Genomic DNA, 13,472 nt, shown 5'->3' with positions numbered 1-13,472 from the left:
CCAGCTCTCCAAGCAAGGCCCACAGGCTCCTAGCTCCCAGGGGAAAGCCCAGAGCCAACTTCTGTGGGTGGTGACTACCGTACTGTCAGTCCTCTTCCCAGGGACGGGGCACCACATGGGATGCTGGGTACAAAAATCAAAAGAAATCTTCAGACCTGCAGCCTCCCTAGGCTCCAACCCCAACTCTGAGCACTAGACAGAGGATGGAGAGGTGGGGACAGAAGGTGTTCTTTGACTCTCCCACAAGGGTCATGAGAGCTGGCTGCCAGATTGTGAAAGAATGAGCTAGTGGCCAGAAAGGGGTGGAATTTCTTTATACCCGAGTGCATTTCAGAACTGCTAAGGGTCTGGGCTTTGTGCCTTGGACTGGCGGCGGGAGAGAACAAGATGGGGAGAGGACATGGGGACAAGAAAGGGTTTGGGCTCCGCTCTCTTGCTCGCTGACCCTAAACCCTGAGCTTCACTCTGAGTCATCCTTCATGATCCCCAGGACTGCCCCTCTCCCTGCTTCAGCACCATGGGATGCCCCACTGAGGTCCAGGCAGTGGAAAGGTGCTGAGAGTCGCAGGGGATGCAGGTGAGGGAGGACAGTGGGGGGAGAGGTGTGTGCCAGGGCCTAGTGTGGCTAGGGAAGAAGGCGAGGAAGCCTAGAGAGACTCCTTGGAGAGAAGCGTGTGTTACCCTGATCTTAGGCTCATCCTGGTGGAAAGGGTCCAGATGGCAGCTGGAGAACGGCTGCGCAAGCCTGCCAGGCTCCCTTAGTCACAGGGCCATCCCCAGGGGGGTGAGGTATTGTGTGGGGCTATGCAGCAGCTACCAGCTATCCCTATGGGAGCCAGCTTGCCTGCCCAGCTATGAAAGTGTTCAAAAGGACGGGCGGCCGCAGATGCACCAGCTGATTGCAAAGTGCTTCTGGCTCTGGGCCTGCAGAGAGGTAGGTGAATGTTCAGCCCTCCGAGCCTTGAGTGGGAGAACTGAGTTTTTCTCCTTATTACTTTTTTTACTGTATGTAAATGCCTAATCAGAGCCTCTGGGACAAGGAAAGGACCACAGATGGCGAGCCCCAGGATTCAGCTAGAGGCCTCACTTGACCTCTTTGGGTAGAAGAAAGGATGGCAGACCCCAGTCCAGGGAAGCGATTTAGGCTGGGCAGAAGAGCTTCCATGGGGGTGAATGGGTAATGTCTTTGCTCTACCTCCCCCAGCTGCCATCCAGCTATGAGGAGGCCCTAAGGTCACTGCCTGCACTACCACCCAACCATGGCTCTGCTCACCCACCCCAGGAAGCAGCCACCTGCCTTCAGGGAAACACTATAGGAGGGAACACGCTCTTCCATCTTGCCCCTTCCCACTTCTCCAGGGGACTGGCGGGGACTGGCGGGGACTGGCAGGGACAGCGCTGAGCCTATGGAGACGCTTCCAACAATCTCCCCGAGCTGGGCCTTGGTACAAGACCCTACGGGAAGGAAGCTAAAGTGAACCTCAACAAACGCTGGGCCACTTTGCAGGAGGTGGGAAATCAGGGGTCACGCCCTGAGAATCAAGGTGACAAATTCAAGGCAGAAATCTGGGGTCACGCCCTGAGAATCAAGGTGACAAATTCAAGGCAGACCTCCAGAATTAGACTTCTCTGCCCTCAACCCCTGGAGCTCCTGCCTTCAGGACAAAGAAGAGTGCTTGGGAGGAAGGCACTAACTCTGCAAGCCCTCTCTGGGGCTGCAGCCAGCATCGCCTGCCTCCAACAGCCAGGATGTCTGTCCACCCCTGCTGAGACTTCCTTCCTCGCCCTTGCACTCGAAGCCAAGCTTCTAAAGGTCTTGGGTTGACAACGAAGGCCTGCCCCCAGCTCACTCTAGGCCCAGACTGAGTACTCCTAAAGCCAGATTCTTTGCTGCAGTTTACAGTTTGAGATAAACTAAGAATCAGGAAAGAATGAGAGCTAGGTGTCTCTCTGGGTAACAGGAAGAAGCCCATCTGTCACCCATTCTGCCTCATCACTGGAAGGACCCTGGTATTCCAGGCCAGACGGGGCCTCTCCGCTCTGGACCCACAGAGGCAGGAAGGGGTCTGCCATGTGGCCATTTCTGGGGCTGCCGCCCCAGCTCCCTCTGAATGTGGCTCCAGGAGAGGAACATGACCACACTGGCTTCCTCTGTTGGCCCCTTGGTCGCCCCCCGCCCACTCTTCCCCAGCGACCTCTGTGGGATCCAGGAGGGGAAGGCGCAGGAACACCCTCAAGCATAAGCCCTCCTCTTCCTTACCCTTCGGGGGACGGTGCTAAAGGGATCCCCTCCTCAAAATGAAGCCCCCTCTTCTCATTTCCGCACCAACAGGCCTCTTTCCTGCTCTGAGGCCCCCCCTTGTGTGCACTTGAGAACACAGATAACAGATCAGGAAGCCACTCCATCCAGGTTTGTCCCCAAACAGCAGAGACTCACGACTCCGGCTAACTTTATTTTTGGCCCCAGGTCAGGTCTCCCAAAGGGCTTCCCAGCCAATCACTTCACAGTCTCCTGTCTCCTGCAGTCACCACCAAGCAGACTTCTTCCTTGAGACCTGTCGTCACTCCAACCCTTGATGACGTCTGGTACCACCCTCTCCTGTCACCTGGGCTCCAGTCTCTGTCCAAAGGCCTCAACCAGGAGGTCAAAGCATAGCTACCAGTTTGAAGGTGCCCTCAGGCTTGGCAGGAACCACGTGGACAAAAGTCTTGTAGAGCACAGCCCCCTCGGGCAGCCTGGTGACCAGATCCACAGCCTCGGAGTTGCTGGGACTGGGCACGTAGACCTCCTTAGTGTAGTGGACTATCCCCTCCTCCAGAGCATACAGGTACTTCTTCTTCCCCAGCCCCACCTGCAACACACAGACCTGGTCAGCTGGACAGTCAGGGGGTCCATCCCAGGATTCTAGGATAGACTCTTCACAAAGATTCAGGCCCTGGGGCCAAAGGGGAGGATTCAGAAAGCTCCACCTCAGGTTCCCTTTCCCACTGCTTGGTAATTACTCCATCACAAAGGCGGGAAAAGAAAACTACAACAGCCAATCGTGGTGGTTACTCAGGGCTGATACCTGGACCCATATCTGTGCAGCTGGCCAGAAGCCACGCTGGATAGATGCCCAAACCAGGCCCGGGAAAATGTCTCTAACCACTGCTCCTGGGAGTTTGCTTCACTGAGGCTTAACACAACACTAGTCTGATATACATTTTCATCTATATGGTGATCTATAAAGTTTAGGCTCAACGCTATATGGATAATGCATACACTAATTAAACAAAATGATATCAGCTGATACTTACGTCACACTTACTGTGTGTAAGCACTGTTCCAAGCCCTATTATATACATTAACTCACTTGATTCTCACCTTGTGAAGTAGGTACTATCGCTAACCCTGATGTTCAGGAGAGAAATATGAGCAAAGAGATGAAATAAACTGTGTATTACATATTTCTTTTCTTTTTTTTTTAACTATACATGTCATAGCTTTTTTCTTTTAGAACTTGAGATTGCATGTGTGGCAATTTTTACCCAGTATTATTCAATATCTCTCTGACTAAACGAACAGACTGGTCCAAATCCCAGCACTACTACTTACTATTGTGTGATCTGGGCAAGTTAATTTACTTCACTGTATCTCACTTTTTTCATCTGCAAAATGGAGATAAATATTAACTATTTCATAGGGTCATCTTGAGGATTGCATGAGTTAATAATCAGAAAGAGCTTAGAATACTGCCCAGGTCACAACATATTAGTTTTTATTATCGTTGTCATTATTTTATTAAGTCTGAAGAATTACCACAGCCACATACTGCATGTCTCAAGTTCTAAAAAAAATAAAGCTACTACACATACAATCAATTCACATACAAATTAGCATTTTTGAAATAATTATAGGTTACTATCAGTCTTTCTGTGCCTACTAAAATTGCCAAAAAAGAGGTAAGAAGGCAGAAGGAAATTGATTACAGAGGAAACTAAACTAATATTTTAAATAATGTAAAGAATATAGTACAGATCTGTGTTAAAGAACTTTCCTACCTCAGCAAGTAATACCAACTTGCTGAAACTGAAATCCCTGCCTGGTATGGACCTAATTTCTGGCCCACAAACTGAATTCTATTTTATTAAATTCAAGTTATCTTTCAGCCATCTAATAACTTTAATCAAAGGAGGAATTCTTAAAAATAAAAAATGAATAAATTGAAATTAGTTTCCCAAGATTAAAAAAATATCTTAAATCACTAGAAATATCCTCTTCCAAGAACTGGGGGTTAGAAAGGAGACCCCAGAGAACCAAGCTAATGCTATTACCAAAGCGAAAAAGTGATTTGGGAGTCAAGCAGACCTGGTTCAAATCCTAGCTCTGTCACTACACACCCCCCTCTTCTAAGTTCCTGGCATCCTACCTGTAAAACAGAGATGACACCTACCTACCCTAGCGATGGGGTAAGGATGAAACGATAATGCAGGCCCAGGAATCAGCATGACACTTGGCATTTGGTAAGCACCCAATAACTGCAACTGTTACAATTACTATGCTCAGGAGCATGGAGAGGTGAAGAAGAAACGGGGGTGGGGGGGGACAGAGCAACTCACATGGGCACCTGGGTGCCAGCGGAAGTGGCGCTGAGTCGCAAGGATGTTGCCAGCATGAACATAGTGACCTAGAAGAGAAGTCCACATGTGTGCTACCTTTGGGCCCCCACGATGAGGTAACACAGCGAACTGCTAAGAAACCATGGCAGCCCTCGCCTTCCTGGCCCAAATGCTACATACCAACTTCTAAGTCTGCCCCTGGATAAGACCAACTCCCAGTCTGACACAAGGAGCCCCTGTCTCCCACCCGGCAGCCTCCTCTCCAGTCGCATGGCCAAGGTTCCCACGTATCTGCTCTTCCTCAGCCCCTCCACCCTGCCTCAGGTCTTATCTGTTTCTTCAATTTGGAACTAAATGTTCTGGTGAACAAAATGGAGAGTACAGGACAGGGCACTTGTGTGCTTTGCCCGCTCTTCAAAGGAACGCCAGGACAGCAGGGTAGGGTGCTAAGTGGAAAGTGGAAGCCAGGTCACACCCTTACCCTCCATTTTCTTGATGCCAAAGCGTTTGCCTGGTGACTTTCCACCGAGGTTCTTAGAGCTGCCGCCTGTCTTTTTGGATGCATATCTGACGGCAAGAGCTGTAGCCTGAGGGGGGCTCAGCAGGGCGGTAACTGCAGAGAGAACAGAAATGTTGTTCAAACAGAGCGGCTCCCTATCAGACTCTTTCTCTGCCTCAATGGGTCATTTGCTAAGCTGAGAGGTGGCAGGGGGCAGTGTCAGGGGAGGTGAGGAAGATGTGTGAGCAGAACTTGACTTTGTGGGTTTCGGGGAGTGTCTGAGGTCCTTGGTCTTCCCCCACGACAGGGGATAAGTCATTCTTGTATTGTCCATGGTGTAAGCAAGCACTACATGAGCTGTCTGTGTGTGGCCTAGGGTTGAGGGGAGGGAGTAAAATATTATTGGAAAAAAAATAAACACCATGTGCCCTTGGTCCTGACACATCCAGTCCTATTGAAGAGAAACAAAACCACAGAAACAGAAGCCAGCAAGAGGACACCACAGAGCTGCCTGTTTCAGCCTCACTCACCATTATGCCCTCAAGGCTCAACGCACTGTGGAGGGGCCAGACCACAGAGCCCAGCAACAGGACACCCAGAGACAGGCTCCTGCTTTGACCTCACCCACCACTTTCTTAGCCATCACCCATCCACTGCACATCAGATACTTGTAAACAAAAAGGGCAGCCTCTGTGAGGGTGACTCCCGCAGGCTCCTGTCCATTTCAGAAGGCTGGGCCCTTTCTCTGTTCGGCAAGTCCATCAAGCACAGGTCCAACCAAGAAGACTGACACCCTGCCCTTGTTAATCTGACCTCTCCAGACTCATTCCAAAGTGCCCAGTGGTATTTATTTTAAAAGGGAAAGTGAACTAAAATTCATAATGACCAGGATGGAAGCCCTGTGCTATATGACAAGCCCAGGAATGGCAGTCCCAGCATTCAGGTCTCCAGATACAGCTATGGTTAATCAGGGTCATGCCAGAGTCTTTACAGAAGGCTTGTGGGTCCTGGAGTCTATAGGTTCAGAGTTCCTAAAACCTAGGTTTCTGAAGTTTTAATGAGAACAGAGACTAGCTGGGGCAAAGGACCAGAGATGAGGACTTACAGAGACAACACGTGAAATGACCAGCACCAGGATCTACCTACCTTTAAACACCTATTCATTTATTCACTCAATTTCAGGAACTGGACTTTGCTTTACCTAACTTACCTCACTCACGAATCTTTGCCCTTCACCCTATTCCCCATCCTCCTCAAAGTAAATGATGCTACCACTTACACAGCTGCTCAGGCAGAAACCAAAGAGTCACTGCAGATTCCTTCCCTTTGCTGATCTCACATATCCAGTTCACCAGCAAGCTCTGTGGATCCTATTTCCAAAACGGATTTCAAATCCACCCATTTCCCTCCAAGTTCACTGACACTAACACCCTGACTAAATCATCTCTCCTCAGGGCTACCATTACTGCTTCCCGTCTGGTTTCCTCATTTACCACTCCTACTCCCTTTAAATTCACATAAGAGCAATAGTTTGCTTCTCAAAATGGAAAATTGGGTCGAGTCATTCTCTTGCCCCTCACTCTCTTACAAAGCCAGGCCTCCGGTCATCCTTTAGGTCTTAACTTACATGTTACCTCCTCAGAGGGCTTCCCTGACCACCCAACCTAAAAAAAAGACACAGGCACATTTTTCCCTTTCTGTCACAGTAGTTGCAACAATTCACAACTATTTACGTGCTTATCTATTAGAAGTAACCGTCCTGCGGGTAGAGACTATGTCTTCATCTTCTCTGCTGAGATCCTCAACACCTACCACAGTGTCTGGCACAAAGACCTCAATCTGCTGAATGAACTGATTAACTTTTTGCGCGCCTATGTGCCAAAAGCAGTAGCCCATTTTTGTAGATAATGGGACCCAAACAAACCGAGACAGGGGAAGCGGAGAACCGTCACCCACCCCTAGGGAAGCTGTATTTGCACGCCTGGCAGGGAAAGGTCACGTTCCCCGCGCCCTAGCTGTCACACGACCAGTGACTACCCCTCAAACCTCGTGGGCCCCGCACACTCCCCCCAGTCCCCTCCCGCCCCCAGGGTCATCCGTGGGGAACGACCTCCAAGCCCCCAGATCCCTGCAAGGTCTCCACTCCGCCTCCACCCCTCTCCCGGCGACCGCCACGGCGGCCGTTTACCAGCTGTCCGCGTCCTGTGCGACAGCACAGCTAACGCCATGTTGGCTTTACACTCGCTTCCGGCCTGAGAAATCTGCTTCCGCTACCGGAGATCTATTTCCGGGTCATGCGTGGCGGATGAAAGAGTGACGCGAGAAGTTGCTGGTGAGCGCTGCCGGGCGGGCGAACCGGGTAGGGCTTACTTCCTGAGCTCAGCGCTGCAGAGGCTCGGTGGCCGGGGCGTCCGGCGCTTCTGCCGCGGTGCGTGGGCGAGTCGCCCGCCCTGTTGGCGGGAGAGGCTTGGAGCCCGCGCAGCAGGGGCCCGCTTGTCCGACCCCCGCATTTTGCCAGAATCTACCGAGGCCCGTGCGGGGACAGGGCTGAGGTCTCCCTAGTCGTTCAGCTTACTTTACTGAGCGCTTCCTGCGTACCAGATACTGTACTAAGCTCTGTAGATGCATGCTTTTTCTTTTTTTAAACTACTTACAATCTTGTAAAGTAGGTAATGTTATTATCCCTATTTTACTCAAAAAGAGAGGCCCAGAGAGGTTACCTGGCTCATCTCGGGTCACACCTACAGTGTTAGTGAATATCTGTTCAGAGAATGACTCTTGTGCACGACCCAGCAATTGGCAATCCTAGATCTGTCTGCAAGAGAATTGAAAACATCCCCACAAAAACTAGGACATGAATGTTCATGGCAGCATTATTCATTCAAAATGGCCCAAAATGGAGTCAAACAGAACGTCCACCCGATGATGAATGGACAAACAAAATGTGGCATATCTATACGGTGAGGTGTTATTCAATCATAAAAAGCAATTAAGTACTGACACATGCTACAACATAAATGAACCTTGAAAATATTTTGCTAAGAAGGCAGTCACAAAATTCACATACTCAGCTAAAAAAGCGTGACTCTTGGTATCTCCATTTTACATGCAGAGGTCAGCAAAGAGGTTGTGTTGAGTCTTGTTCGTACCTCATTAACATTTTTTAATAGTAACCTCCCCTTTGTTTAAACCTCACCTTGACCTAGAAAGGATTTGAGAAGGTTTCCTGTTAGACTACAGACATAGCTGTTGAGTTCCAGATTGACCGTGTTGGGACCATATCCTCTTTCTCTGTGTATCATTTATTTCCTTAAAGCTTGGCCATAGAACACATCAAGTGGACTGAATTCAGTGCTACAGTCTATGTCTCATCTCTCTTTTCTTTTTAGGGAATTAATCTGATAGCACATATTGATGGCTGTAGAGAAGTCATCACTCTCACTGGATTCCAGTGAGAGTGAGTCTGAGGAGTTGCCAACATTTGCCTTTCTGAAGAAGGAACCATCTTCAACAAAGAGGAGGCAGCCTCAGAAGGAGGAGAAGATTGTAGTGGTTGACATCTCAGATTCTGAGGCCTCCTGTCCTCCATCACCAAAATTGAGAGATCCACCACCTGTTCCAGAGACAGCTGAAACTGTCACACGAACAGAGCCAGTCAGGGTGCTCAGCAGTGGAAGTGAGGATGAGGAAGAATTTGCTCCCCTGGCTGAGAGACTTACTTGTAAGTTTTTGACCCACAAGCAGCTGAGCCCTGAGGACTCCAGCTCCCCAGTTAAAAGGGTTTTAGATCATCAAAATAATGAAGGAGCATCACGTGACTGGCAAAACCAGCCCTTCACAAAGATCCGTGATATTCCTCTCTGTGACACCTCAGAGAGGTGTGTGTCGAGTAACAAGGACCCTGTGGTAGACAGTCCAAGCCATGAGCCGCCAGCCTACCCAACTACCTGCTCTGTCCAGAGCAATGGCGTGACAGTAACTAAAACAAGTGCTGAGGTACCCCCGCCTCAGAAGAGAACCAAGCATCATCAGAAGGTCCAGAGGAGAGGCTCACAGGGACGCCAGCAGCGGGGACAAGCAGGCCGAAAGGAAAGCACCCAGAGGCAACAGGAAAGGAAGAAGAAGGCAGCCCTGGTTAACAGGCTGAAAGCTCAGAGGCCAGAGGAATGCTTGAAGCATATCGTTGTGCTGCTGGATCCAGGTCCTGCAGGCATCTTTCTTTACCTCATGCTGGGTGAACTGCTTTCTGGGCCCCACTGACAGCCCCTTTCCCATCTGTTGCAGTGCTCTTACAGATGGAAGGTGGGGGCCAGCTCCTCGGAGCACTCCAGTCCATGGAGTGCTGCTGTGTGATTGAGGCGCCGGCCGTGCCTTGCAGCATCACGTGGAGGAGAAGGGCTGGGTCCACTGAGGTAGGGGTTTTCTGGCTGCTGTCTCTCCTCCGTAGAGTTACAGGATAAATATGCTTTTACTCTAAAGGATATATCATCAGTCAGGGCTCCAGCAGGAAAGCAGGTAGCACGCTCAGCTGAGTATAACTTGAGGAGGATTTAGTAAAGGGGCTGTTTCCCACGGTGTGGGCAGGGTGCAAGGAAACTATAAGGGACAGCGCCGTACCTCAGGACGATAACGGCTTTAACTTGGTTTCTCCACCTCGGGTACAGCTGCCATTTTGGATTGGTTAATTCCCTGTTGTGCTGGGCTGTCCTGTGCCTTGTAGGATGTTTAGCATCTACCTGGTAGCTGCCAACAGTACCTGTCCCACTTGTGACAATTGAAAATGTCTCCAGATATTGCCAAACGCCCCTTGGGGGGTGGGGGGGAATCGCCCGTTTCTGTCGCAGTCATCCTATAAGGAAGAAATTCTTATCCCCACATCACAGGTGGGGAAACTGAGGCCCTGAGAAGTTGAAAGCCTTGTTAAGGATCACAGCTGAGTAGTGGCTGGGGGGGGGGGGGGGGGGAGGGACTAGAACCCAGAGCTCCTCCCACCTGTGCTTTGCAATATTATGGGTCTTGGCTTTTGCTTATAGGGACCTAATCAGAAAACTCCGCACAAGCCCTGCTCACGGCTACTCTGTAATACTGTACTGCTGTAGGATTGTGGACCGTGACGCGGCCCTGGCTGTGTTTGATTATGCCCTAGTATGGCGACGAAGAGGTGCTCTCACAGACTGAAGTTTCCTTGGTGATTCTTATCTTTGTCACACAAAACCTATGTGTAAGGGCCACTCAGCTTAGCATCTACCCTCAAAGCCCAAGTTACTTATTTGTTCCAAATCCTTTGGAAGAGTTTCCTTCACTCCATTCCCCTATTCAGAATGCAGAGAAATATTGGCAGTTACTTCTCAGTCCGTTTCAACTCACTAATGCTCCTTTCTTACTCACTGCCTCAGAGGTGCCGTGCACTGAGGCTGAACAGTTGAGGACTGGGAAGGACGGGATTATGGGTTACTATTTCTTGCCACCATGACTTCATTCCAGAAGAAAAATGATAATGCAAAGTGGACTAGGCTGGGCTTCCCTGGTGGCGCAGTGGTTGAGAGTCCGCCTGCCGATGCAGGGGACACGGGTTCGTGCCCCGGTCCGGGAAGATCCCACATGCTGCAGAGCGGCTGGGCCCGTGAGGCATGGCTGCTGAGCCTGCGCGTCCGGAGCCTGTGCTCCGCACTGGGAGAGGCCCGCGTACCGCAAAAAAAAAAAAAGTGGACTAGGCTGATGGGGATGAAGTCATTCACCCAGAAGGCCTGGGTCTCTCTCGCAGGTGCTAAGCACCTGCTGACCTGCCTCCCTCTGCCGGGTTCCACGCCCTTTGACAGGATGGAGAGGAGGACTGGGTGGAGGAGCCGATGGTTCTGGTGCTGCTCCTGGCAGAGGCGTTTGTGTCCATGATCTACAACTTCAAGCAGGTGGGCACAGCCAGAGGGGTAGGCGCTGAGGCTGGGGCGGAGGGCTGACTGCAGGGAGCAGGCACGCATGCATTTCTGCCCCTTCACGCAGGGGAGTCTGGGCAGCACCAAGGAAGGGAAGGAAACGCTTCGGAGCTTTGTAACTGACATCACAGCAAGGACAGCTGGGAAAGCTCTGTCACTGGTGATTGTGGATCTGGAGAAATGCTTCAGGTTTGGATTTGTCCTCGAGACTTAGCATTAAAAGGGACGGCTCTTAGGCCAACGGGGGTGAATTTATTCATCCCAGATCTGGGTCCCTCTGCAAAATAGCATCCCTCCTAGCCCTGTGGGACTCTCTGGTCCGATCTTCTCACACCTCTTCTGCCCGAGCTCGGCCTGGAGCTGCCGCTCTTTGATTTCCTTCCCTGCTCCAGGGCTCCGAATCCTCCAAGGAGAAGGAAACAGGGGGTGGCAAATGGAGAACAGGCCAAGGAGAAGGAGAAGCAGAGACAACCGGAGGCCAGCACAGCGGCTGTGGTGACCAGGGTAGACATGGAAGAGGTAAGAACTTCTGTTGCCTGAGTCATCGTGGCTGCCCACTGTCATCTAACCCGATTCACCATGATAAAGAGTAAAATGCCTGCTGGACACGACTTTCTACCTCGGCACTAAGTAGGAGAGAAGGGGCCAAACGGGGAGCCAAGGGGCTGGGGTGCAGCTTCAGTGAACGGTGAGAGGAGAACCGTTTCAAACTACCCTCTGCATACCGTTCCAGTCCATGTGCTTTGGGGTTTCTAGGCATTGGTAGATCTGCAGCTACACACAGAAGCCCAGGCTCGAATCGTGCAGAGCTGGAAGGAGCTGGCCGACTTGGCGTGCGCGTTCACAAAGGCTGTGGCTGAGGCGCCCTTCAAGTGAGTGCCCCCAGGTCCTGGCTCGGTTGCTTGGCCTTGTCTTTTACAGTGGTTCTGGTACCCAAAGATGATGTCCCTTTCCCCTGAAATCTGCTGCTAGCCCGTTGTCACTCAAGTTTGAGGCAGAAGGAGTTGACCTAACCCTGGGAATTCTTGGAAAGAGCCTCCAAGCTCAGTCCCTTTAAAATGTTCTCCTGTAGCTTATGTGTAAGTTTGTGTTCTGCAGGTTGGTACTGGGTTATCAGTGGGCCAGCTTACCAGAAGTCATTGCAGGTCAGGTCACAATGAAACAAGCCCTTGTAAAACAATTTTTTAGCCTACTTAGCTCAAGGGCTGTTCATAGAATTTAAAATCAGTGATTCCTCAGAGACAATCCAATCCAAGTCCCTCATTTTATACCTGAGGGAACTGAGGCCTAAAGAGACCGACTTGTCAAAGTTCCTAGCAAATCAGAAGAACCAAAACTAGACTCCAAATTGCCTGATACCCAGTGCTCTGCGCTAACCTCCATGCACACTGCCTCCCCGATCAAGATACCCCAATCTCAATGCAAGCAAGAGCCTCGTACTTTCCCGGTAACTTCTTTTTTGATGAATAGATGTCATTTTTACGGGAATCGGCAACTAGCACTGCTAGGGGACAGAATGAGCATTCAAATTGGCCAGGTAGAACATCATTCCCACCTCTTCCCATGTCAGTGGAGGGTTTTTAAGTTCCTAGGTAAGGGGACAGGTGCAGCACAGTAACATGCGACTTGCAGCTCAACTGTGCTGTTTGCAGGAAGCTCCGAGATCAAGCTAGTTTCTCCTTCTGCCCGGAGAGTGACTGGGCTGGAGGGGCAAAGGTGGACCGCTCTGGCAGGGGGCTTGCAGTGGTCTGGAGGAGACAGATTCAGCAGCTGAACCGAGTCAGCCTGGAAATGGCCAGTGCCGTTGTGGACGCCTACCCCTCCCCACAGCTCCTGATCCAGGTATGCCGTTCCAGGGGTCACTGCCCAGTGCACTGTGGCCTTAGTGGACTCCCAGTTTCCATGGACAGCACTGGTGAGGGCCCAGGAATGCCTTGTAAGTCAACAGTGCGGGTCTGAGATCAGAGTCAACACTGACCAGGGAGGGAGGACGGTTCTCATCCCCCAACCCAAGCTTCCCGTCCCTTATTCACAGATGAGGAATGACCGTGGGTGGTATGGTATTAACAGGTCATTTACCACTTTCAGGCTTATAAGCGGTGTTTTTCTGAGCAAGAACGCCAGAATTTGCTTGCAGACATACAGGTGCGCCGTGGGGAAGGTGTGACAGCCACCTCCCGCCGTCTTGGACCAGAGCTCTCCAGGCGTATCTACCTTCAGATGACCGCTTTGCAGCCAGATCTCTCTTTAGACAGTGCAGACTGATGCCAGCCCTCAGGGACAGGGATGAAAAGCTGATTTCCACCCCAGCCCCCCGACCTCAGAGCATGACTACAGTGCAGGGATCAGAAGCATCTCCTGCAGCACAGCCTGGGTCCTGCCCACAACAGGCTTTCCTGGGCGTCGCTGTTTGCGATAGTGTCCCTACCTGTCAGCTTGGG

The 13,472-nt window shown here is 51.0% G+C and overlaps 2 protein-coding genes across 5 annotated transcripts; one reads left to right on the top strand and one right to left on the bottom strand.

Annotated features, from left to right (window-relative positions):
• Window positions 1-1,680: 1,680 nt before the first annotated feature.
• MRPL27 (mitochondrial ribosomal protein L27) lies at window positions 1,681-7,354 on the bottom strand. 2 transcript variants are annotated; one of them, XM_079904687.1, is made up of 4 exons: window positions 7,287-7,354; window positions 5,081-5,212; window positions 4,600-4,667; window positions 1,681-2,852 (listed from the first exon to the last, which is right to left on the bottom strand). In XM_079904687.1, the coding sequence occupies exons 1-4, from the start codon at window positions 7,324-7,326 to the stop codon at window positions 2,646-2,648; spliced, it is 447 nt and encodes a 148-aa protein (XP_079760813.1). In that variant the 5' UTR covers window positions 7,327-7,354; the 3' UTR covers window positions 1,681-2,645. The 2 variants fall into 2 exon arrangements, with proteins under 2 accessions (XP_079760813.1, XP_079760812.1); XM_079904686.1 differs by having other exon boundaries at window positions 7,209-7,332.
• Window positions 7,355-7,392: 38 nt separating this feature from the next.
• Window positions 7,393-13,451, top strand: EME1 (essential meiotic structure-specific endonuclease 1). 3 transcript variants are annotated; one of them, XM_079904551.1, is made up of 9 exons: window positions 7,393-7,430; window positions 8,488-9,299; window positions 9,383-9,510; window positions 10,918-11,007; window positions 11,099-11,220; window positions 11,424-11,550; window positions 11,788-11,903; window positions 12,684-12,873; window positions 13,169-13,451. In XM_079904551.1, the coding sequence occupies exons 2-9, from the start codon at window positions 8,513-8,515 to the stop codon at window positions 13,196-13,198; spliced, it is 1,590 nt and encodes a 529-aa protein (XP_079760677.1). In that variant the 5' UTR covers window positions 7,393-7,430; window positions 8,488-8,512; the 3' UTR covers window positions 13,199-13,451. The 3 variants fall into 3 exon arrangements, with proteins under 3 accessions (XP_079760677.1, XP_079760675.1, XP_079760676.1); XM_079904549.1 differs by having other exon boundaries at window positions 13,120-13,451; XM_079904550.1 differs by having other exon boundaries at window positions 7,401-7,457; window positions 13,120-13,451.
• The last annotated feature ends 21 nt before the right edge of the window (window positions 13,452-13,472 follow it).

Source organism: Stenella coeruleoalba (assembly GCF_951394435.1).
Source record: "Stenella coeruleoalba genome assembly, chromosome: 19".
In the NCBI taxonomy this organism is placed as follows: Eukaryota; Metazoa; Chordata; class Mammalia; order Artiodactyla; family Delphinidae; genus Stenella; species Stenella coeruleoalba.
Note: the sequence above shows the minus strand (reverse complement) of the source record. Positions and strands in the feature narration are given on the sequence as shown.